General features: G+C 42.0%; 1 protein-coding gene and 1 pseudogene across 5 annotated transcripts in view; both read right to left on the bottom strand.

Annotated features, from left to right (window-relative positions):
• LDAH (lipid droplet associated hydrolase) overlaps positions 1-4850 on the bottom strand; it is a 90286-nt gene extending 85436 nt beyond the window's left edge. For 2 of the 5 annotated variants that reach the window (XR_004971924.1, XR_004971923.1), the window contains exon 1: positions 3492-3577. Coding sequence is in view for 2 of the 5 variants with exons in the window: in XM_036335240.1 (XP_036191133.1) it covers positions 3492-3522 (31 nt within the window). In the remaining 3 variants the exon portion in view is untranslated. Of the gene's footprint in view, positions 1-3491; positions 3579-4760 lie in introns of those variants that run through there. The other 3 variants (XM_036335240.1, XM_036335242.1, XM_036335241.1) reach the window with 2 other exon arrangements.
• On the bottom strand, positions 4231-17498 carry LOC118669469 (annotated as a pseudogene).
• Positions 17499-23263: the final 5765 nt, after the last annotated feature.

Here is a 23263-nt window from a genome sequence, read left to right as displayed (position 1 = left end):
GTTTCTAACTCTTTATCTCTCTCCCTTCCTCTCTGTAAAAAATCAATGAAATATATTTAAAAAAAAAACACAACTGAAAAAGACTTTGATCAGTATACATTTTAGAGATTCAAATTTATAATATCTATTTATTATAAAGCCAGCCAAGGAGAACAATGAGGCTGTACAAAGGAACAAAAACATTTGAAAGTGAAGTTATTTCACTTCAGCATGCAGTATTGTCTGCATTTTACTTTGGCTACTCGGCTTTACCCATTCACATAAGAACTACAAATGAGAAAAGCTTTTTAAAACGTGTTTCAATGTTCAGTAGTTTTCAATTAAACTACATTACACTTGAAAGAGAGGCAGTGAGCTATTTTTCATATATATAAGACAAATAAAAAGTTCCTGAAACTTCTTCTAACGATAAAAACTTTACATGTAATATTATGAAGTGTGTGGCTGTGTTATTGATCCATTCTTGCACTGAGCAGAGCATACACCTGGCATGTGTCTGAGCCTTGATGAAATTAATTTTTGTGCTATTCCTGGGCACTAGTATTAAACCTACTTGTAAAATATTTAGTGACTGGACAAGTGAAGATTAAAATTTTAAAGGCCCAGGGAAGAGACACAAAATGTGTAATTGCTATCAAAACACAATAAAAGAAGTACAAATATATACAAAAAATGGCAGTGGAAGCTTTATTTCAAGTTCCATTTTTAAAAAATTTAACCTGTAGCAAACATGAAGATGCTAGTGATCTCTACATATTGAATGTTTGTTATATAACAGAGGTGAATCTGGGAGTTGTTTTAATTAGAGGGGTTTGTGTTGTTTAAAATGTGCATACATTAAAACTAAGTTTAATCTTGCTTTCACAAGGAAAGTCTAGCTTGTTTTGAAACAACCTTCCATTGAGAACAATCTGAAAAGCCAGAGAATTTATTGGGGGGAAAAATTTGTTCAGAAAACAGTAACCACTAAAAGAATTGTACCAGAATATGTAATAACAAGTTGATAAAACGGGAAATAGAAAACATAATATAAAAATGAGAAGAAAGCAGAAAATACTGACAGGTATAACAAATAAAGAACAAATATCAGCAATAAGTTAAATGTAAATAGACTATGCTTATTACATAAAAAGGTAAAGATGGTTAGGTTAGATAAAAATAAAACAACTATATGCTTATAAAGTAACTTATAAAAGATACACATTAAGAATAAGGACAGCCCTAGCCAGTTTGGCTGAGTGGATGGAGCGTTGGCCTGTGGACCAAAGGGTCCAGGGTTCACTTCCAGTCAAGGGCATGTACCTTGGTTGCAGGCTCTTCCCCAGCCTCTGTCTTTCCCTCTCTTTTCCACTCTCTCTAAAAATCAATGGAAAAATATCCTCAGGTGAGGTTAAAAAAAATGACACACAAGGAAATAAAGGGAAAAGATCTACACTAATAAAAGAGAAAGATGCAAATTGACCATACCTTCATGACACCCACCAGACAATCAGGCGTGTGTATGCAAATTAATCCAACAAAGATGGCAGGTTAATTTGCATATGCAGGCACCCAGCGGCCAGGGGCGCTTGCCTCGTCGCCATGGCGATGAAGCAGGCGTCTGCACCGCCCCAGCCATTCTGGGCCAGAACGAAGGTAGAAAGGCAGCTCCGGACGGGAGCAAAGGCGGTGCTGGCAGCCTTCTTGTCGTGCATGGGGCCTCTAGTATAGAATAATATACCATACAAATACTCATCAAAGGAAAGATGGTGTAGCTATACTGAAATCAGACTTAAAACATAATCTTTAAAATAAGAAGTATACGAGAGATAAACAGACACTTCACAATGACAGAAAGCCAATCCATCAGAAGACCATAACAATTATATATGAACATGCACCTAATACCTTAGCCTCCAAAGGCACAAATTAAAAACTGACAGAAGTAAAAGGAGAAATAAATGAAACCATAATGTATAGTGGAAGATTTAACAAGACTCTTAGTTCCTGACAAGATAAGCAAAGAAAAAATATCAGCAAAAATAAAGAAGATTTGACTAATGAAATAAAAATCATCTTGTTTCAAAATTGACCCTACCAACCCTACAGCCTGACTTCCCTGTTTCCATACAGAGCAACATTATTCCTCCAGACACCTAACTTAAAAGCTTCTTGAACAGCTCCTCCTGTATTCTGGAGGAATACCCATACACAAGAAAAACAGAAGCCAGCAAAAGGATGAAAAGGAACAATTAGAAATGGGCATGAACTAAGATACATAAAGCCATGTAAGCCAGAAGGGAATGTTTCAAGAAAGGAAGGGGCTGGTAATGAAAAATTAAAAAAATATAAATGTCAAAAAGAGCAAGAGAACTGAGGCAAGAGTAAGAACTCACATTTTAAGAGTACTTTTTATCATACAGGCACTGTGCTAAACACATTATAAATATTGTGTCATTTAACCCTGACAACAGTCCTATGAGATGGGTACTATTATCTGTCTCCCAACAAAACATGTGAGGAAAAACCTGATTGAAAGACACTGCTTAAGGCACACACTAGTAAATTGGAATGTGGTAGAACCAGAATTTGAACCCAGGTGTCTGAATGAGCTCATGTTCTTTGAGGGAGGTTAGTTGAATTATACAAGGGGACCTCCTTGTAGATTTTTTTTTTTGCATTGTCCTGTGCATCATAATAATTTCAAATGTTTTTAAAACCCCAATAACACATTTATTTATTGTAATTTGCATAAGTAGAATGAAAAAGTGGGAATTTGACCACATAGCCCTACAGACCTCAATACAGCTGGAGTCAACACATAAAACAGATGCAGAAACAGAACATCTCTCCCATCTTTCCCCAGAAGAATATGTCAGAGGAAGTAATCACTTGCTGTATCCTGACATGATGCTAATCTCACTGCCTGCAACAAAACCACCTTCTTCTTCTGTAGTTTTTTCATTTGTGAAGTACATTCTCATCCTTCTCATCTTCGTCATCCTCATACAGCAGGAGCTTTTCCAAGTAGGCAGTACAATCAATGGAGTAAGACATTGAAAGTTAAAAATTGTATATTATTTGTCTGTGGTTATAGGGCTTTAAAATGGCCCAATCAATTCAACCATCTTCTGACTCCTCCGCTAGGAATTCCCAGTCACATACTCCTCTGAAATTTTATGCAATACTGCAGAATCTGAGAAAGAAACAGCATAATATTGTAGAGTGGGGATGGGTAGGATGCGCTTCACATCAAGATTCTATGAAACAGTCTCTTGCTCCTGCTTAATAGGTGGTCGTGAGACTAGTAATTCCACAACTTTTACATTTTGTCTAACTTTGCCAGTTTAATGACAACATACTAACCTCCAGTAAAATTCTTCTCAAACTTGTGCAACCGGGTCAGAAGCACAAGCTTATACGATGAATATAAAATTCATCACCACTGCTGAGGAAATATCAAAACTAAACCACATACTATACTCACAATGAACTTTCTGAATTAGCTTTACCTGAAAAAGGGGAAAACATTTTTTTCCCCATAACTCCTTTGCTTCTTCTAAGCCTGTGAATCAAGGAATAAAGTGTCCCAATCGGCATCCTGTCTTTTAAAAAAATATATATTTTTTAAATTGATTTTTTTTTGAGAGAGAGAAACATTGATGAGCGAACAAAACATGGATTGGCAGCCCCCTTCATACCCCTGCCCCCTAGCGGGGATCAACCCACAACTCAGCATGTGCCCTGTCTGGGAATCAAACCATCAACCTTTCAGTGCACAGGAGGGAGTCCTCTTCAACCAACTGAGCCACATCGGCTATAGCTGTATCCTGTCTTTTATAGAAAAATAAAAACCCAAGGGTGAGAGTTTACAGTTAAGGTGTTAAGGATAAATGAAAAGCAGTGTGAGCACTAAACGCCTGCTGCAGAAAACAGAGCTGTGAAGTGTGTGTGTGGGGGGGGGGGGGGGAGGGGGCGGGCGGGCTCATTCTTTGAATGCTTATTAAACCACTGTTCCAAAGGCTAGATGAATTACCTGTTGATAAAACCTTATCCAGTGGGTACGAATGTAGCCTCCCCCCCACCCCCCCAATTCACAGATGAGAAAAACGGAGGCACAGACTGCTCCAGTAAAACACCAAGATGCACCATAAGGGGTCCAGGCAACAGAAAGCCCCAATGTTTCCCCAAAATCGCTGCGCTCTGAATCGCAGGGAGCAAGCTCGGTTTGGACTTGGGCGCCCTAGAGCGTTATTGCAGCAACTGCTGCTGCACCGCACACCTGTGGAGAGGGCGCGGCAAGTTCAGAGACTGGCCCGGGGGAACCCAGTGTAACAAGTGCAGGAGCGACGAGGGGGAGGGGACGGATCCTCCCCGGCACCCCGAGATTGGACCAGCCGCTCAAGGACTCAGCTGATGGGCACGTGCGGAAAGGGAGCCCCTGGGCAAGAGGGGCCGCCGCAGGGCTAGTCAGGAGGCTGCCCTGGGAAAAGGGCTCAGCTCTTGGCCACGTCTTCCCGGGCAGGTGCCCTGCGTCCTGCCCCTGCTCCCCCGCGGGCCCGCAAGAAGACGCCCACATGCATGCCGGTGCTGGGTCAGGACGGAGCACAGAGGAGCGACTGCTGGGCCAGCAGCCAAAGGGGGTCTCGGCCAACGTGGCCGCGGACCTCGGGAGGCCGCACGCTGGCGGCAGGGGCTCTGCGAGGAGCCAGAGAAGGAAGGGCACGCACGGCCGGCCTTCCCCTGGCAAAGTCACCCCGGCGCGGCAGGCCCAACCTCACCTGTGCGCCGGCAAGGCCGCGGGCTCCGCCGTGGGGGTCCGGGAAGGCGTCACAGGCGGAAGTCCCGCGCCCTCTGACGTCACAGCGCCGCGGCGCGCGCAGCTCCCGGGGGCGGAGCCTTCAGGTGGCGCTCGCGCGCGCCGGGTGGCCGGGAGTGGGAGGTGGGGGTAGTGTGGTCCCGCTGCAGGGAGACCGCTGGGAGGGTGCCGCTGTGTTGGAACTTACTTTTCATCTTTTCTTCTTTTAATGGTTGTTCTTTCTTTTTTTTCAAGATTACTCTTCCCTTTCATTTGCATTGCACCCCCCCTTCTCTCAGTCACCCATAATATACTTCTGGCTTCCCTTCCCGTTTCGCCCATGTCTCCCTCGGCGTTTCCTCTGCCCATTGTCCTTTTCCTCCTTTGCTGGTGGCCTCTCTTTTCCTTCCCCACGTGCACAGGGAAGTGGATTCTCAGTTGACTTTATTAGCGTGACTGTAGCCAGCCCATGGTACCCAGACTCCACGAAGACAAAGGTCTTACTCGTCTTGTGAACTGTTGCATCCTCAGCATCTGGCACATAGCAAGTGATCGGTATATATTGGCCAGAAAATGCAGTAGTGGGTATGATGTAGTGTTATGGGGGGGTGGGGGGAGAGTGCTGTGGACAGGTAGACCAGCCAATCATCAAAGACTCTCACTTGCAGGTAGAAAGGAAGCCTTGTTCCCTTTGCATTCAGCATCCCAGTGATAGGAAGCACCATCCAACTGGTTGTTGGAAGTAGACTGGCCCTTTACTTCATCACCTCTCTCCTTTTTCAGTTTGACTTTCTAAATATAATACGTAACACCATGGATTTAGAAAAAGCCACTCACCATGCTAAGAGCTTTTCATGAATCAACTCGGTTTTAGTCCTCATAGCAACCCCTTGAGGTCAGAATTAATATGTGATCACAGAGTCGGAAACATAGACAAATACACAAAATAAACGAGTGAGATGTTTGAGGTGTGGCCCCTCCTTACTAATGCACAGTTCAGTGTGTGTGTGCAAAAATTCCAGTGAATGTGGTTCGCAAATGCAGCATCTCTTTCAATCCTTGCATATGCATCTGTGGTGCGTCGTCTCAAGTGATTTATGCCTCTGATTCCATTACGTAAGCCTCTGCTAGAAAAATTAACCAAGGGGATGCAATGTTAGGGAGTCCAGCCTAGCTGGGAGGATCTAGTTCATAGTCTTTCTTGATTGCAGCCAAGATGGTTGGTCAGGGCTGTAGACATCAACAGAGTTCCACTGAGACTGAAGAATCTACTGCTAAGCTCAATCATGTAATTGTTGCCCAGACATTGTTTCACACTGGGAGTTGGCTAGAGGCTGACCTATTTCAGGGGCATCTGGGGACTCATGATAAAAGCACTCCATGGCTGACTCTGCATTTCATTGATCTAGCATTGTCCACAGAAAGATGCAATGTGGGCTTTCTGATTATTTAACTTCATGGCTGGGTAGCAAAGAATAATGTATGGAAAGAAAGCTTCAAAATATAAGTTGAGCCTGGCCAGCATGGCTCAGTGGTTGAGCATCGACTGATGAGCCAGGAGATCATGGTTCGATTCCCAGTCAGGGCACATACCCAGGTTGTAGGCTTGATCCTCAGTATGGGGCATGCAAGAGGCAGCCGACCAATGATTCTCTCTTATCATTGATGTTTCTGTCTCTCTCTACCTCTCCTTTACTCTCTGAAATCAATAAAAATATATTTTATAAATACATATATATCTATAATAATAAAAGCATAATATGCTAATTAGACTGGGGCTATTCAAGGGAAGCCTGGGTGGGGGGGAGCTGGTGCCACTGCTGGGGGAAGGAAGGCTTACTCTTTTTTAAAAAAATATATTTTATTGATTTTTTACAGAGAGGAAGGGAGAGGAATAGAGAGTTAGAAACATCGATGAGAGAGAAACACCAATTAGCTGTCTCATGCACACCCCCTACTGGGGATGTGCCCACAACCAAGGTACATGCCCTTGACCGGAATTGAACCTGGGACCTTTTAGTCCACAGGTGGACACTCTATCCACTGAGCCAAACTGGTTAGGGAGGAAGGCTTACTCTTGCACATTTGTGCACTTGGGGGGTCCCTCAGCCTGGCCTGTGCCCTCTCGCAGTCCGGGAGCCCTCGGGGAGCAGCCCTAAGCCTGCAGTCAGACATCATTAGCTCTGCATTCACCAGCTGTGAGCCTGGCTCAGGGCTTCTGGCTGAGTGGCGCTCCCCCTTGTGGGAGCGCACTGACCACCAGGGGACAGCTCCTGCATTGAGCGTCTGCCCCCTGGTGGTTGGTGTGCCTCATAGCGACCGGTTGATCCACTGTTTGGTCAATTTGCATATTAACCTTTTATTATATAGGATATGTTGAAGCTTATGTAGAATAGGCTAATTATGGAATGCTAAGGAATGTAAATGACCAGAGGAGAAATTTTTGTCAAATAATAGTAACAGGTAATCTTTATCAAACACTGTGTGCCAAGTTTTGTACTAACTGTTTTATATAGGCCCAGAAGGGGAAGAGACGCTTGAGGACAGACTTCAGAATGATAGTCTCAGGTACATGGTCCCCCTTTTGCCCAATCCACGGAGACTCATGTCTGAGTCCTAGGGAAGAAAGGATTATAGTAGGAAACGGAGAGAAATCATTTTTCCCATTCAATCTGAGTGATTTTGGGATGCCAATGCAGTACTCCTTAGGAACCACTATGAGAATATAGGACCAAGGAAATCTGCTTCTTGTTGATCAGAGAAACCTCATGCAGAGTGCCATGGATGTGAAATGATTTCAGGGGACTGTCCACCCCATGCAGCACACATAGGGAGGAAGCTGCAGTGGAGGTAGTGTCAGAGACTCTACCATTGCATGGGCAGCACCACTGTAGAGGAAGATGGGGAGAAGGTTGCATTTCTGATATGGCCTGGATAACTCTGCAGGGACTCTTGAAAACAATTCCTAGAAACAGCCACAATTGTTGGGGACCGTTTAATGGAGGTAAAAGAGTTTGCAGGAGAGATGGAAGGACCACAATAGCAATGAGAGTGAGACAGAGAAATGGGTAATGCTTAGATCTTTATGATAGGAAAGAATATTTCTGGTGGATGTTATGAGTGTTAAAAGGACCTGCACTTATTAATAAAATGTGTTCCTATCTTCCTTACTATTCCATTATACAGGAAGTTCAAATTATTGTTTTAGACACCCTTTGAACTAGGATATATAGGTTGAAGATTATTTAAAAGGGAACAAGAGGGAAAAAAGAAAAAAAAAAGAACAAAGACATAAGAAAAAAGAATAATTTAAAAAAAAAAGACTTTCAAGGTCATTCACCATATATTATGTAATTGCAATTCCAAATGTTTTGTTTTAATCTTTCAATATGATCCACTAGGCCCTCCCCCCTGCACTAAAACCACAACATAAAAGAAGCTTTTAGTGGCAGGGCAGGGTAAAGGTAAGAAAAATATGGGAGATGTCATTCAACTATCTCTATACATTAAAGACATGCAATGAGAGCATGAAATAAATCTTTGTTGCTGTTAACTGTTGAGATTTTGGGGATATTTATTATTGCAACATGACATAATCAAAACTGCATGTATTGAATAAATATATGTGTATATGTCCTATTTTCCTATATATATATATTTATATGCTATATTACATACACATATTATAGAAAATATGTTATATACACACATCTTATATAAAGTACATTACATATGCATGTTATATATAAAATATACGATATATCATGTATACCTAAATGTGATAAAATTATATCTTTTGAACAAATAATGTATAAGTACATGTTTTGGAACTTGAGATATAATGTATGCTATTTAAATTATTATAAAATGTGCAATTGTGTGCTAACATGCTTTGGTTTATGACCCATTTATGGTGACAGCCAAGATTTGTTTGATGCCAACTCTTTGGTCCAAAACATTTCTCCATTACAGCTTTATTTCTTTGAGAAAATCCCACTGCTCTATACTCATCTGCTTTGGAACATGGTTCTAGAAATTTACTTGGATGTTTGCAGTTTTTTAATTCCGGGATTTTGTTACTTCTTAAACCGGTGGAAATGACTTGTAATTAGTGACATAATATGTCTTTATAAATGTTGTCTCTTACAGAAGAAAAAATATAGTTTCCTGTAACCATCAGTCATACAAACTGTAAGAGATATAAAGATAGTTTAAAAAATTTTTTTAAATAGGGAAAAGAAAATATTCTAATTTTTTTCTTTAAAGCATTATCAAGAAATCAGGAGGTATTCAAACTCCAGAACATGCATCTTATTTTACACCATAGATTAAGAGTTGTGCCTTAGATTTAGCAAGTGCTCATAGAGTTTTGCAATTATTTTAATATTGTCTTATGGAACACTATTTATTGATAGATATAAGCAAAAACATAAGATGCCAACAGTAGCCAAAATAGTATTTTTTTATTTTATACCCTCTGCCTCCCATTGTCATTATTTTACGTGGCAAAGCTGGCATAAGCGAAAGTTTGGTTAATCGTCTAATTTTGTTCTTATAAACCCCAATTCTCTGCATGTTAGAACAAATCTGAGTTTTAGTATGCTAATCTCTGAGTAATCAAATATGCCTTGGAAAAAATAATCTGCAGGGAAACTCCATCTATGGACCATCTGATTTGCATTATTAGTATTTTCCATGTAATAATTCTACACATTGTTATCATTAGCAACACTATTTCAATCACGAATATCACCAAGTTCAGAAGAAATCATTTCTGAATTGACTCTATTAGACCATGATCAAGAGGAAAAAATACAAGACTGAGTTTTCCTTTAGTGTTGTATCTGACATTTTTAAATAGACTCATTTTCTGTGGTTTCATGTAACCTATTACATTTGTCACTGGATGGCAAGGAGGCCTGTCTCTCATTAGCACTTCCGCTAGTACTTGAGAAAAATATCCTGGAAGAAAAAAGATTCAATTTTCCTCCCCAGATTTGGAAGCATTTGATTTTTTTTTTTTTTTGGAGAATTTCAGTGAATATCATCTCTAATTTTAGTTGAATACCCCTCACCATATGATGTTACAAGATATAACTAACATACTATCCGCCTAGAAATATGTTTCTCTTTGATCCTAAAAATGGCTTTTGATTAAAAAATTGGCTCTCCATTATGTTAAGAGTGAGATAGCATTTAAGTGGTGCTGGAGGAGACTGATCTATAAAAGACAGAACAAAAGAATAGGTCAGAATTAAACCCGTTACTTTTTTTTAATCCATCTCTTAATATTTTCCCTCCTTTATGTGTATCTGAGCCCCAAATTTCCACAAATTTGGAATGTGTTTGTACTGGGTTAGGTGTGTGTGTGTGTGTGTGTGTGTGTGTGTGTGTGTGTTGTCTTTGCAGGGAGTTTTGGAAAGTGTTTTTAGCCCAGCTATTTGCCTTTCCCTTCCTTCCTACTTCTCCCATCACCAGAGATGTTCTTAGCATCTGTTGGTGACTCTCTGTTGGGATGAGCCAGTTAGGATGAGACAGTATTTCCCTGCACCAGTCACTGATGAACATTTTCTAGTGTGTTTTCAGGTGTGAAAATCAGATGTGTCACTCCAATGCCTAAAATTGTTCATTGGCTCCCTCTTAAAATCCACACTCCCCTGTCCAGCATACAAGGTCTTCATAATTGTGCCCTAATCTTCCATTTTGCCCTTATACTCCCTCTCCAGAACTCTGAACTACCTAGAGACCCTCTACAAGCTATATTCCAATCCCTCTGTCTTTACACATCCCATTTGTGGGGCCTGGAGGGTAATTGATTCCTTTTGTTCTGTTTCTTTATATCAAATGTTAAACCTTTTCAGCGAAGCCTTGCTTGCCTGCCTCAGAGATTGACGCTGTGAGGCTACCTTAACAGCTGTGGACTATGTACCTCTGAAGTTCTTTTACCTGAGAAATATAGGGTTATTTATTGTGTAAACCTGCCCTTACATGCATGAACTCTAAGCTTGACTAATACATCTGCAATATAGCAAAATGTACAATACTAGTCTATATCTCTATCTCTATCTCTACCTCTACATCTGTATATCTATATCATCTATATCTATATCTTTATCTATATCTATATCCATATCTATCTATCTTTCCCACTGTATCATTTCCCAGTAGGAGAGGTAGGGTTACTTGTGTCCTAATCTAATATAAGTATCATACTGAGTCCTGCCAGGGCATGACTTTTTTTTAAAAAATATATTTTATTGATTTTGTACAGAGAGGAAGGGAGAGGGATAGAGAGTTAGAAACATCGATGAGAGAGAAACATCAATCAGCTGCCTCCTGCACACCCCTCACTGGGGATGTGCCCGCAACCAAGGTACATGCCCTTGACTGGAATCAAACCTGGGACCCTTCACTCCGCAGGCCGACGCTCTATCCACTGAGCCAAACCGGCCAGGGCCAGGGCATGACTCTTGAATTGAGAGTCGGGGTCAGAGTAAGAGTGTGCTCTTCCCAAAAGGTTATTCTTGGTGTCTCTCATAATAGATAAGAGGCAAACATAGGACAGAACAACTGAGAGAGGGAACTCAGTTGATAAAAGAAATAACTGGGTCTTTCTCTCCTTCAATGAGCCTGAACTGAGGAGGCTGTGCTTCCATAAGGACATTTTCAGGTAAGGCATGTTCAAGGTTTCCTTTTTACCCCTGGGTGCATATAGGGAGGACCTAAACTGAGTGGGGCATAGTGGATTACAAAGTAAGAATGAGCAAGTCATAGCTTATAAGTCAATTTATTGCTCTCTCTGTGAATTTTAAGTGTTTAGCTGTGCCCCAAGCATTATTCAGGAGAGCGGAGGCAAGAACCCGTGTCTATCTTGGGCCTGTGGGTATGCAGAGTCCTTCTGAAGTCAGCGTGTTGGTAACTACAAGAATCAACCATGGACCACAGAGTAAGGGAGGACTCAGGAGGAAAGAGTGAGTGAAGGAGCCAGCCACCCCTTGCACCAAGATTGCCTGCTTCCAAGGCAAGATTCTCCAATAAGGAATATTGAATTTTCTACAATTATGAACATGTGTAGTGTTAGTTTTAGAAAGCTACACAGAGGGCATTTAGTCCAACCCTCTCAGTGTACAGATGGGGAACTGAGATCCATAGAGGTTGCGTGAACTCACCTATGTCAGTGGAGAGCCAATTCAAAGTTCTTTCCACCATGCAAGATCAATACCAGGTTATGGAACAAATACATTTTCAATAAAATAAAATATGTTCTAAAAAATCGTGTGTTTGTGCAGTAGAAATGTTTGAGGAGTAGAAATCCTCAGTTTTTAAAATCAAATTTTCAAGGGCATCAAGAGCAATGGCATGAATAGTAAAATGTTGGGAGGATGGCAGTTTTCATGACAACTTCACCTGTTTTTCCAAGTTCTGATGAATGAGAATCCATTCAGTAAGTCTTTCGCACCCACCAACTCTAACTACCCACTGGTTTTCTCCTGAAAAAAAGTAGCTTTTATTCTCACTGAAAACATCTTCTTTTGATATGTCACCTTACTTGTACTTAAGGCTTTGATGAAAAATACCTTTACTACATACAGTGAGTGTTCAATTCAGAAGCATATGAATTTTTCTGTATCTGATCCCACCTGTCCAGAGATGAAAGTGGGTTTTTATCAGTGATTGCATTGAAGGCACCAGTACTTTTCAGGCAGTTCTGACATATATTTGTTCTTCATAGTGTGTACTCAGTTCAAAGTGACAATTTGAACTTGGAAACTCTCTCATTCACTGTTTCTTTGAAGAGATAAACAAGGTTGACAAACCTTTATGCAGACTCATCAAAAAACAAGAGGACCCAAATAAATAAAATCAGAAATAAAAGAGGAGAAGTAACGCTAACTCCACAGAAATACAAAGGATTGTAAGAAAATATTACAAACAATTATATGCCAACAAATTGGACGATCTAGACAAAATGGATAAATTCCTAGAAACATATAATCTTCCAAAACGGAATCGGAAAGAATCAGAAAATCTGAATAGATAGATTACAACTAATGAAATTGAAGTAGTAATTTAAAAAAACTCCCAGCAAACAAAAGTCCTACACTGGATAGCTTCATAGGTGAAATTTACCAAATATTCAAAGAAGAACTGACATCTATTCTTCTCAAACTTTTCCAAAAAATTCAAGAGGAGAGAAAACTACCAAGGTAATTTTACAAGGTCAGGATTATCCTAATTCCAAAACCAGATAAAGATACTATCAAGAAGGAAAATTATAGGCCAATATCCCTGAATAACACAGCTGCTAAAATCCTCAACAAAATATTAGCAAACTGGATCCAGTACTACATTAAATAGATCATACACCATGATCAAGTGGCATTTATTCTGGGAATGCAAGGTTGATACAATAGATGCAAATCAATAAACATGATACACCACATAAACAAAATGAAGGATAAAAAAAACCCCCACATGATTATATCAATAGATGCAAAAAAAAAAAAAACCTTTTGATAAAATCCAGCACCATTTTATGGTAAAAACTCTCAGCAAAGAGGGAGTAAAGGGAAGATACTCAACAAAATAAAAGCCACATATAACAAACTCAGAGCCATACTCAATGGGCGTAAAATGTTTTCCTTGAGACAGGGATGTCCACTTTTACCAGTCTTATTTAACATAGTACTGGAAATTCTAGCCACAGCAATCAGACAAGAAGAAGAAATAAAAGGCATCCAAATCGGAAAGGAAGAAGTAAAACTGTCACTATTTGCAGATGGCATGATACTGGAAACAGCCCAAATGCCTATCAGTAGATGAATGGATAAAACAAAACAAACAAAACAAAACAAATACCTGTGGTACATTTACACAGCATACATGGACCTGGAAAGTACTGTGCTAAATGGAATAGGCCAGTCAGAGAAAGACAAATGCCATATGATTTTATTTATTTGTGGAATCTAATGAACAAAATAAACAAACAAAATAGAAGCAGTCTCATAGATACAGAAAACAGACTAACAGATGTCTGAGGGGAGGGGATTGGAGGACTAGGTGGAAAAGGTGGAGGGATTAAACAGGAAAAGAAAAACTAACCTTAGACACAGACCAAGGTATGGTGATTACAGGAGGAAAAGGGGATGGGGAAGGTAGAAGAGGGTAAAGGGGAATAAATGGTGACAGAAAGAAACAACTTTGGATGGTGAACACACAATATCATATACAGGTGATGTGTTATAGAACTGTACACTTAAAACCTATGTTATTTTAGTAACCAATGTCACCCCAATAAAATCGATAAGAAATAAAAATAATAAAAATATAAATATTTGTTTAATAGAGAAGTAAAATCCAAATGATTTTATTAATAAGTTAGAGGTAATTAAATTGTCCTTATCAATGTACAGTGTATTCACTAGGTCATTAACTTTTAGAAGGCATCTATACTGCTTGTGCTGTGATATATAATTAACAAGACATAGTAACCTATATTCACCTTATATTTACTGTATACATGGCTGTTTTATAGCAAAAACAGTGCCATATTTCACATAGTAGCATTTCCATTTATTAGCAATATTATAGAAGAAAACAAAACTCAGATTTTCAGAAAATCCCTCTTTCTAGTCTTGATATATGTTCCTGGACCCCATCTAGTGCAATCGTTGTTCCTGAATCAACTCCACAGATGTTGCTCTGAGCAGTTCTACACACAAGTGCAAAAGATTTTACACAGGCTCCATCCAAGAAAAGCTTAATTTCCTTTCAGCTGATTTTGAGTCTCCTCCCCTCCAAACTTCATTGTATGTTCTCTTATGTTCTGGATCAGCTAAAAGGTTTTAGATGAGCTGTTGGTTAAGAAAGAAAGCTGCTAGGATTTCTACCAGACCAGACATAATCTCCTTTGCCAAAGACTCATTTTGAAAACCATCGTAATTTTTAATGATGAAGTGTGGAACTCTGAAAAGAAGCTTTGCTTAAAAAAAAAAAAAAAAAAAAAGGAAAAAATTTCCCACAACATCCTCCAAAAATTCACAATCGATGAAGTATGCTCCTCCTTAATTTACTCCTCACTCGCTTCCTAGTTCCCAGAGGCTGCATGGTCTCTGCAGCTGGTATTCTGTGGTGTTTGCTACATGAGCATAGGTGAACTGAAATAGTAACCCAATGGTAATTGACAGGACACTGATGGTCTGATTCTATATAGCTTCAATCAATGTTCATATGGAATAACAGCCAGGAAAATCTTTTGTTCCCAGATGAGAAAGCTGTCTTCGCAGTTGGCTCTAAGTACTGCAGGAAGCACATGTAGCAGTAAGATTATTATGAAGTTAATTCTAAGAATGTGAACTATTTGAGGGCCAAAGCTATGAATAATATCAAAGGAAACTGAGTACATCGAAACGATATGATGTTTGATGTGAAATATCTATGGAAAATTTGAAGCATCCTTTCCTTGCTCTGGCTCATGGTGGGTTTTCAATTGATTTCACAGACATGGTTCCTGTCTGAAGCTCACAGCAGTCTCAGGGGGCAAGTGGCTCAGAATGTGTGCCCTCTGAGGGGAGAGGAAGGATTAACTGACCTCTACGTTTTCCAACATTATTGGCAGGGTCCAGACTGAAAGACAGCCCTCTGGACTTTTCACCTGGTGCTCTTTCCTGTGACAACCTCAGGAGAAGATAAAACTTAAAGCACAGGAGGAAAGAAACAGGGAAATAAGTCTAATTTCATTACAAATGATAGTTTTATATTAAAAATATTTTCAAATGTAATAAATTTAGTGAACATTGGATAAGACTTCCTGGGGAGAAAATGTCAATTTTTATAAAACAAAATTAAGAGGCCCAGTGCACGAAATTTGTGCATGGTGGTGGTGTTGGTGGGGGTCTCTCAGTCTGGCCTGCATCACAATCTGAGGCGTTTCAGGGGATGTCCGACCGCTGGTTTAGGCCTGATCCCGCAAATTGGGCCTAAACCGACAGTCGGACATCCCTCTCTCAATCTGGGACTGCTGGCTCCTAACTGCTTTGCTTACCTGCCTGATCACCCCTAACCGCTTGCCTGGCTGCTTGATTTCACCCCTAAAACTCAAGCTTTTTCTTTTTAATATTTATATTTCTTCTTTATTTTTTATTTTAAAAGTCAAGCTTCTTGAGAACATGAGGCGTTTAACATTATTCCATATTCCTTACAGAGAGCTAAGCATGGTAAACACAGCAAACACTTAATACTTATGGGCTTCTATACGGACACTTTCCAGCCAGGAAAAATGTTTTAATAGGCAGTCTCCAAAAACGTGAACTGGAAAACCTAAAAGTAGAGTGCTCAGATTTCAGGCATCAGGTGCTATTAAGAGGATTTCTATCCCAATTAAACTCTAATTCTGAGCTCTCAACAATCTGGACAAACTGCCCTTCACTGTCTCCAAAGTTTCTTATTCATCACTATCCCATTTTCCTTTTTTTTTTTTTTTTTTTTGAGTTCAATGTTTTATATCCACATCAGTATCAACGCACAACACAAAACCTACCTGCCAGCCGGAGGTATAGTCCTCTAACAGAGACTTAGAGGTACAAAGACTAAGAGAGAGAGAGAGGACAGAGATGGGGATAGAAAGAGTGACAGGAAGAGACAGACTCAGAGAAAGCAAGAGAGACTGAGACAGAGAAAGATTCACAAAGAAGAGAGAGAGACAGAAAGATGGAGTCCTGCGCTGTATGAGCCCGCGGGCTGCGGGGGCGGGGGGATGTGCCAGTGTGACGGTAAGTGCATCCTTGTGTTGCACGAGGGAGGTGTGCTGGTCATGCAGCACCAGCTCCTTCAGAGACCCGTACCGGTTGTAGGGTTGTAGGGCTCCGCAGAACCCAAGCCAGTGGCCCAGTGGTAGATGACACAGTGCTGGGTATCTCCGTCCACCATCACCAAGCAGGCACCGCAGCACTGCCGGCTGCTCTCACGGATGAGGAAGGTACCATCCCGCTTGCTGTTCAGCATTTCCTCAGCCCGCGAGCAGTTGATCTTGCCCACATACCAGGTTCGTTCCTCATGGCGGGGGAGGTCATCCTCATCTTCCATCAGTGCATACTGGTCGTCAGGCTCATTTTTGATTCCCAACCACTCGTTGATTTTCTTCTGCCGGGCGCCTTTCTGGCTGAGCCATACCAGGTCCTGGTCTCGGATCTTGCGCAGCTGCATGAGGTCTGGCTTCAGGCTGTTCATGCGCTGATCGATCTCCCAGTTGTCCAAGGCCTGTGTCCGCAGCTCCTGTTCCAGCTTCCTGTGGCTCTCGTGGATCTCGGCGATGCGAGACTTGCGCCGTTCTGAGCTCAGCAGGATCCTCTGCATCTCGTTTTCATGGCCCTCGCGCCGGAAGCGCTCCACATACTCCCTCCTGCACTTCTCTGGAGTCTGGCCCTGCCCTTCGAAGATCGAGATGGTTTCATTGGAGGCTTTGATTGCGGTGCTTCACCGGCAGCTCCTGGGAGGTGCGTGTGTGCTCCTCGTAGAGCTGGTCCTACTCGCGGCTCTTGTCCTCCACTTCAAACCAAGGTAGCAATTTCCTGCCAGAAGTCACGTCCAAATGCTCTGAGACTGAGGACTATAGGGCTGACTACGTGCAGTAACAGGCTCACCTTCTAGCCCTGGGCGCCCAGGCGTCCTCCACAATCCCACCATCCCCTGGGCGCCCAGGCGTCCTCCACAATCCCACCATCCCCTGGGCGCCCAGGCGTCCTCCACAATCCCACCATCCCCTGGGCGCCCAGGCGTCCTCCACAATCCCACGATCCCCTGGGCGCCCAGGCGTCCTCCACAATCCCACCATCCCCTGGGCGCCCAGGCGTCCTCCACAATCCCACGATCCCCTGGGCGCCCAGGCGTCCTCCACAATCTCACCATCTACTGGTCGCACACTTCCGGTTTCTCTAGCTTCCCCTTAAGTGGTGTTTCCTTCCGTCGCGTTGGTCCAGGGCCTCTAGTTGGAGAGGATTTTTCTGTTCTTTGGCGTTGATAGCTGTTTGCTATTTGGAACCAGTGAAGTTTCGGGAGCACTGCCGCTGCCGTGAACATGTTGGTCCCAAGCGCACGCATGAAACAACCGGCCATTCAGTCCACGGCCTGCGCCGTCCTGGTCGCAATGAGAAAGGTACTGTGCTGAGCGGTTTTCCAGTCGGATCTTCCCCTTCCTTCCCCAGCACCCTCCACACCTACGCCGGGCGACCACGCCACCCCGCAGACCCTTAAGACCTTCCCCCATCGAACTCGCACCCTCTATCGCGTTGCCCAGGGGCGCCCCTAACCGCTCCCCCGGGGGCGGGCCAGCCTGGGCGAGAGGCCTGGTGTTTCTCTGATTGTTCTGGTCGTTGCGGCGTTATGGTAGCAGGCTTTAAATATATATATTCAGATATAAGGTGAAAATAAGCTTTGTGGACTAATAAAGCCCTAGGGGGAGGAAATGGTAACATTGACTCTGCTGGCTAGGTGAGTCTATTTTAGAAGCTCCCCCCCTTTCTGACTTGGCTGGGAGTTTGCCTAGTGGCTTGGTGGCCGTGCTCTGGGTCACCAAGGTGGGTTTGTGCTTACCAGGAAGCCTGAGAAACCTCCTGGGGCTTTCCTTGTAGGCAGACCAGGGAGAGGAGATGCTGAACAGAAGGCAAGGCTTTGAGAGGACTCGGGAGGCACACACCTGGCTCCCATCATTGTTTGAAAATCTCCCGATGCAGATGCGAACCTAATACCATTGTCCACTGTGGCACAGAAGTCACTTTCCAAGGTCCAGGTTGCGTCTGCATTTTTTTTTATCCTCGGAGAGAAAATGAACAGGTAGAAGAGGTTCCCCAGCGTGGCAGATGGGAAACATATTTATGTGGCTGTGCTTCTGTCTGTTTCCAGACATGCTAGGGCTTGTGCCTCTTGAACTGTAGAATAAAATCCCCATTCTTACTTCTTGGCTTTTAAGAAATCACTCTAGAAATTCATTCTCTAGTGCATCTGGTTACATGTGGTCAAAATGCTTCAAGAACATGTGTGAAAGGCAGTGAAATACAACAGCAATTAAATCAGCACTCTAAGAAATGGTTTTGGGTAGTTAAATCTCTTGAATCTTGATGAAGTGATTAAACCATATTCCAAGATAAAACTTAGGGACTGTATGAGACCGTAAGAGTCTTTTACCAATCCCACATGAATTTCATAGCATGGTGGCTTGTGTTAACAGAGTTGTTACAATGCAAGTTACTAAGAGCAAAGCCCGGGAGAGGAGCTATGCCAAGTTGAGGCACTCTTCCTTTGGGTCCCTCAGAGTTAAGAGAGCTTTGCATTTCCCCTGTATCTGGGGCTGGAGCATGAGCCAGGCCCTGTGTTGACACATAAAGCAAACTCTTTTAGATCACAGAAGGGGCTTTAGGAAGTTAAGTGTAAATGTAATAATGATGAAAAGGAATCTCATTTATGATAAATCAGCACTTGTGAGTACAAATTAGACCAAATCATTGAGCTACTTCCTTGAACAGCATTAGTTTTATTCGCTCTGAAGTAGGGTTGGAAGAGTACATCTCCTTTCCCAAGCTCCAGATTGGTAAGTCCAATGCCAATTAGACATCTCTACCTGCATGTCTCCAAAACACCTCAAATACATGTCCATGATCTTCCTGCCAGTGCCCAGTTTTCTTTTCCTGATTCTGGCAGATGTCATCACCAGCCACTTACACTCCAAATCCTGGAACCATCAACTTCAATGAGTATTTGTTGACTGCCTCCCTTGGATCTCGCACTGGGAGAATATTTTGATATGCATTGTCTAATCTTTGACTTTTCTTCTTCTTCTTCATACCAGCCCTTTACTCCTACTTTCCCATATCCAACCTGACTTCAGTTTGATCAGCTTGATTGCCACAACATTTCTTCCTGCTCCTCATCCTTTCAGCAGCTGGCATCCTAATTATTAAGTTTTTAAAACCTCTCCATCCATAACAAAGTCCACGTCCTACTTGCCACCCCAAATCCTACATGATCTGGCTCTGACCCAATTACCTCCCTTTCCCTACTTCTATGCCCCACCCAAAAAACTCAGTCTTCACCAAAACTAACTGGGCCTTTCTCTACCATGGTGTCCTGACCAAGATGTTCCATTTTCTTGGTGGGCCTTTCTCTTGTTCTAAACTTTCTGAATTCTACCCAGCCTTGAAGGTCCAGTCTTCAGTATCTCCTTAGATTATAATCTGCCTCTCCTATACTTCCAGAGTGCTTGCTTTGTATTGTGATGGTCACAGCCAGCTCAGAAAAACTCAGTGTGATGTGCCAGAGGGGGCAGGCTCTATGTAGAGTCTGTCTGGTTCCACTACTAATCTAAAATAGGGCAATACATCATTGATCATAATCCCCATGATCTTGGATTATCATGCCCTGAATCTGTGGCTGGAGAGTATCCCAGACCAGTGCATCTTCAGGAGCTTTGCTGCTTGATTTAGCTAAAAAGGAAAAAGTTATTTGGAACACATAAATGTCTCGTGAAAACCAAACAAAGCAAAACCTTGGGCTAAGTACAGTAAGATCATCGAGGGAGCTCACAGGGAAAGGTTATGGAGCAGCTAAGTAGGCTGAGGAGGGTGAGCTGAGGAGGGTAATAAATGAAGTGACTACAGCAGTGACAACATCAAGGCAGATCCCGAAACAATTGGCACAGTATTTGTTGGGCTGCATTAGGTAATCGTCCTACTTTGCCACAGCTGGTATGAAATCCAGTAACTTGGCCAAGATTTCTGTGCGAAAACATGGAGGCAATCGTGGTCACAGGTGGTGGTAGAACTTTATCTGAACTCAGATGACGTTTAATCCTGGGTAAAGTTCAACAGGGTGAAGAAGCAAAGGAAGTAGAGCAAAACTGGGACCCAAACAACATCAACATTTTTCTAGTAAAGCAATGCTCTGTGTTAAGTAATACTGACATTTGAAGTCATTTATATGATGAGAGATAAGAGTATTCACTAAACTAGTGGTGCCACTGAAATGGGCAAATGTTTCTCCCCTGAAGATACTGTTGTTTGTTTATGAGGACACCTCTGTGAAGGTGTCCCTACTCCCACGGCCACCCTGCCCAGGTAGCCCCGCCCTCCTCTGAAACGCATGCATCAGTTACAGCATTTCTCAGACTGTATTTATGTGTTAAGTGTTTTTTGTTTGTTTCCCCTCCGGACGGAGGGCTCTTTAGAGATTCTCAGGCCATTCCTTAAGTGTTTTTGCATTTTTGCCTGACAGTGAAATTCTCAGTTTCGTTTTGTCTTTTAATAGTTACTGTTCCTTAGTGAGGCCAGAGAGCAGAGTGAGAACCAGGAGGAAGAATGGGAGCCCTTTCAGCTGGAGGCCTCCTAGGCCAGAAGGGAACGAGAGGAGAAAATGTAGATCAGACAAGGGAAAGCTTGCTGGTCCTTCCATGAAGAGGGGAGTCCATGGCTTCCCCTTGTGAATCTGGGTGACTTACCCATTCAGGTGCTTGCTGCCTCCCCCAGGCCCCCACAGTCTACTTCCTGCCTCTATGAATTTGCCTCTTTTTGGTATTTCATTTAAGCATAGGCACACAGTATTTTTTCTTTTGAGTCTGGCTAATTTCACTTAGCATAATGTTTTCAAGGTCCATTCACATTGTAGCATGTATCAGAACTCCATTCCTTTTTATGGCTGAACAATATTTTGTTCTGTGTATATACCACATTACGTTTATCTCTTTGTCCATCTACCGATGGACACTTGGGCTCTTTTCACCTTTTGGCTGTTGAGAATAATGCTACCATGAACATTGGCATTAAATATGTTTGAGTCCCTATTTTCAATTTTGTGGGGGCATATACATATGAGTGGAATTGTTGGATCAAATATTCTAGGTTTAGTTTTCTGAGGTACTAACAAACTGATTTCTGGAGGAGCTCTGCACTATTTTATACTCTTACCATCACCACACAAGTGTTCCAATTTCTCTACATCCTCACCAACCCTGCTATTTATTTTTATTTTTTGATTATAGCCATCTAATTGTGATTTTGACTTGCATTTCTCTAATGACTGGTGACATTGAGTATCTTTTCATGTGCATATAGGCCATTTGTATATTTTCTTTGGAGACATACCTATTCAAATCCTATGCCCATTCTTAATTTGGGTTTGTTGTTGAGTTGTAGGAGCTTTTTATATATTCTGGACATTAAGCTCTCATCAGATATATGATTTGCAAATATTTTCTTCCATTCTATGGGTTGTCTTTTTACTCTATTGACAGTGTTCTTTGATGCACAAAAGTTTTGTCCAATTTATTTTTTCTCTTTTGTTGCCTGTGTGAGTGTTGGTTTAGATTTTTGGAGAGATTATTTGTTGATGTTAGGTAAGCAGGATGGGCTTTGCTGAACATTTAGAACTTTGATCATGACTAGACCAGACTAGAAATAAACTTGTTTATGGAGCTGTTTATGGACCCACAGCACAGACGTTCACGCTGGATGGCAGAAGTCTGGAGAGTCCAGATGTCACCATTGTCTCATCAAGGGATGCTCTTTGGGACCATTATTCTTTCAACGAGTCCCAAATGGCCTCAGTTTATCTAAGTGGTTGACTCAATTAGGGGGAAAATTATCTGCAGCTTGTTTTAAATGTCAGTTTTAGCTGAATTGTCCTCAATATCCTAATGCCTATAAGAGGCATAGCATCACCAGTTTTACAGTCGATTTTTCTTTCTAGAGATGACCTTGGTTGTTTTTTTTTCCTGTTTCTGAAGGGGACAGTAAGCTTGGGCAATATGTGCATGTATATGTTCATGTGTGTGCATGTGTGTATGTGTGTGTGTGCATTCATATAAAGGCATTGGGCTCTGTGGATGCAGGTGAATTCCCCAAGTACCCGAGAAACACAGAAAGCCATCTTTGCCTTTTCTGGACTTCACATATAATTTCTTGCCATGTTTAGGAAGCAAAATCACAAAGTGCATCCAAGAACCTATGGAAAAATTTTGGGGGCAAAATCAGCTGAGTAGGGTCCACGACAGATACCCTTTCTTTCATAGTTTGTGGAAACTGCCGGCATAGTGACTTAATCAGTACAACACTTTAAAGACACGAGCCATATGATTTCACTACATTCATCTTCCCATGCAAGCGATATCAATGTGGAAGAAGTGTCTGAAAGAGCAGAATTGGAAAATATTTAAATAAGCCATTAGTCCTGCCAACTCAACACCAGGGCATCTTGACCGCACATTTGGAACTACAAGAAACAAGTCATAAACCTCTGAACTCTGGGAATGATTACATCTGGCACGAGAAGAGGCAGGGTGGGGCCTGTCAAGCCAGCCACAGCTGATTCTGGGGTGCTTTTCCAGCTCACTGGGAGAGAGATAAGTGAGGCCAAGGAGCCTGGACAGCCATTTATCAACTGAAGGAGAAGGGCAAAGGCCACAAGAAAGGTTAAGAAGGAAAAGAGAAAGAATGGGTCCAG

Source organism: Myotis myotis, unplaced genomic scaffold, assembly GCF_014108235.1.
Source record: "Myotis myotis isolate mMyoMyo1 unplaced genomic scaffold, mMyoMyo1.p scaffold_m19_p_14, whole genome shotgun sequence".
NCBI lineage: Eukaryota > Metazoa > Chordata > Mammalia > Chiroptera > Vespertilionidae > Myotis > Myotis myotis.
This window is presented reverse-complemented; position numbering and strand designations above follow the sequence as displayed.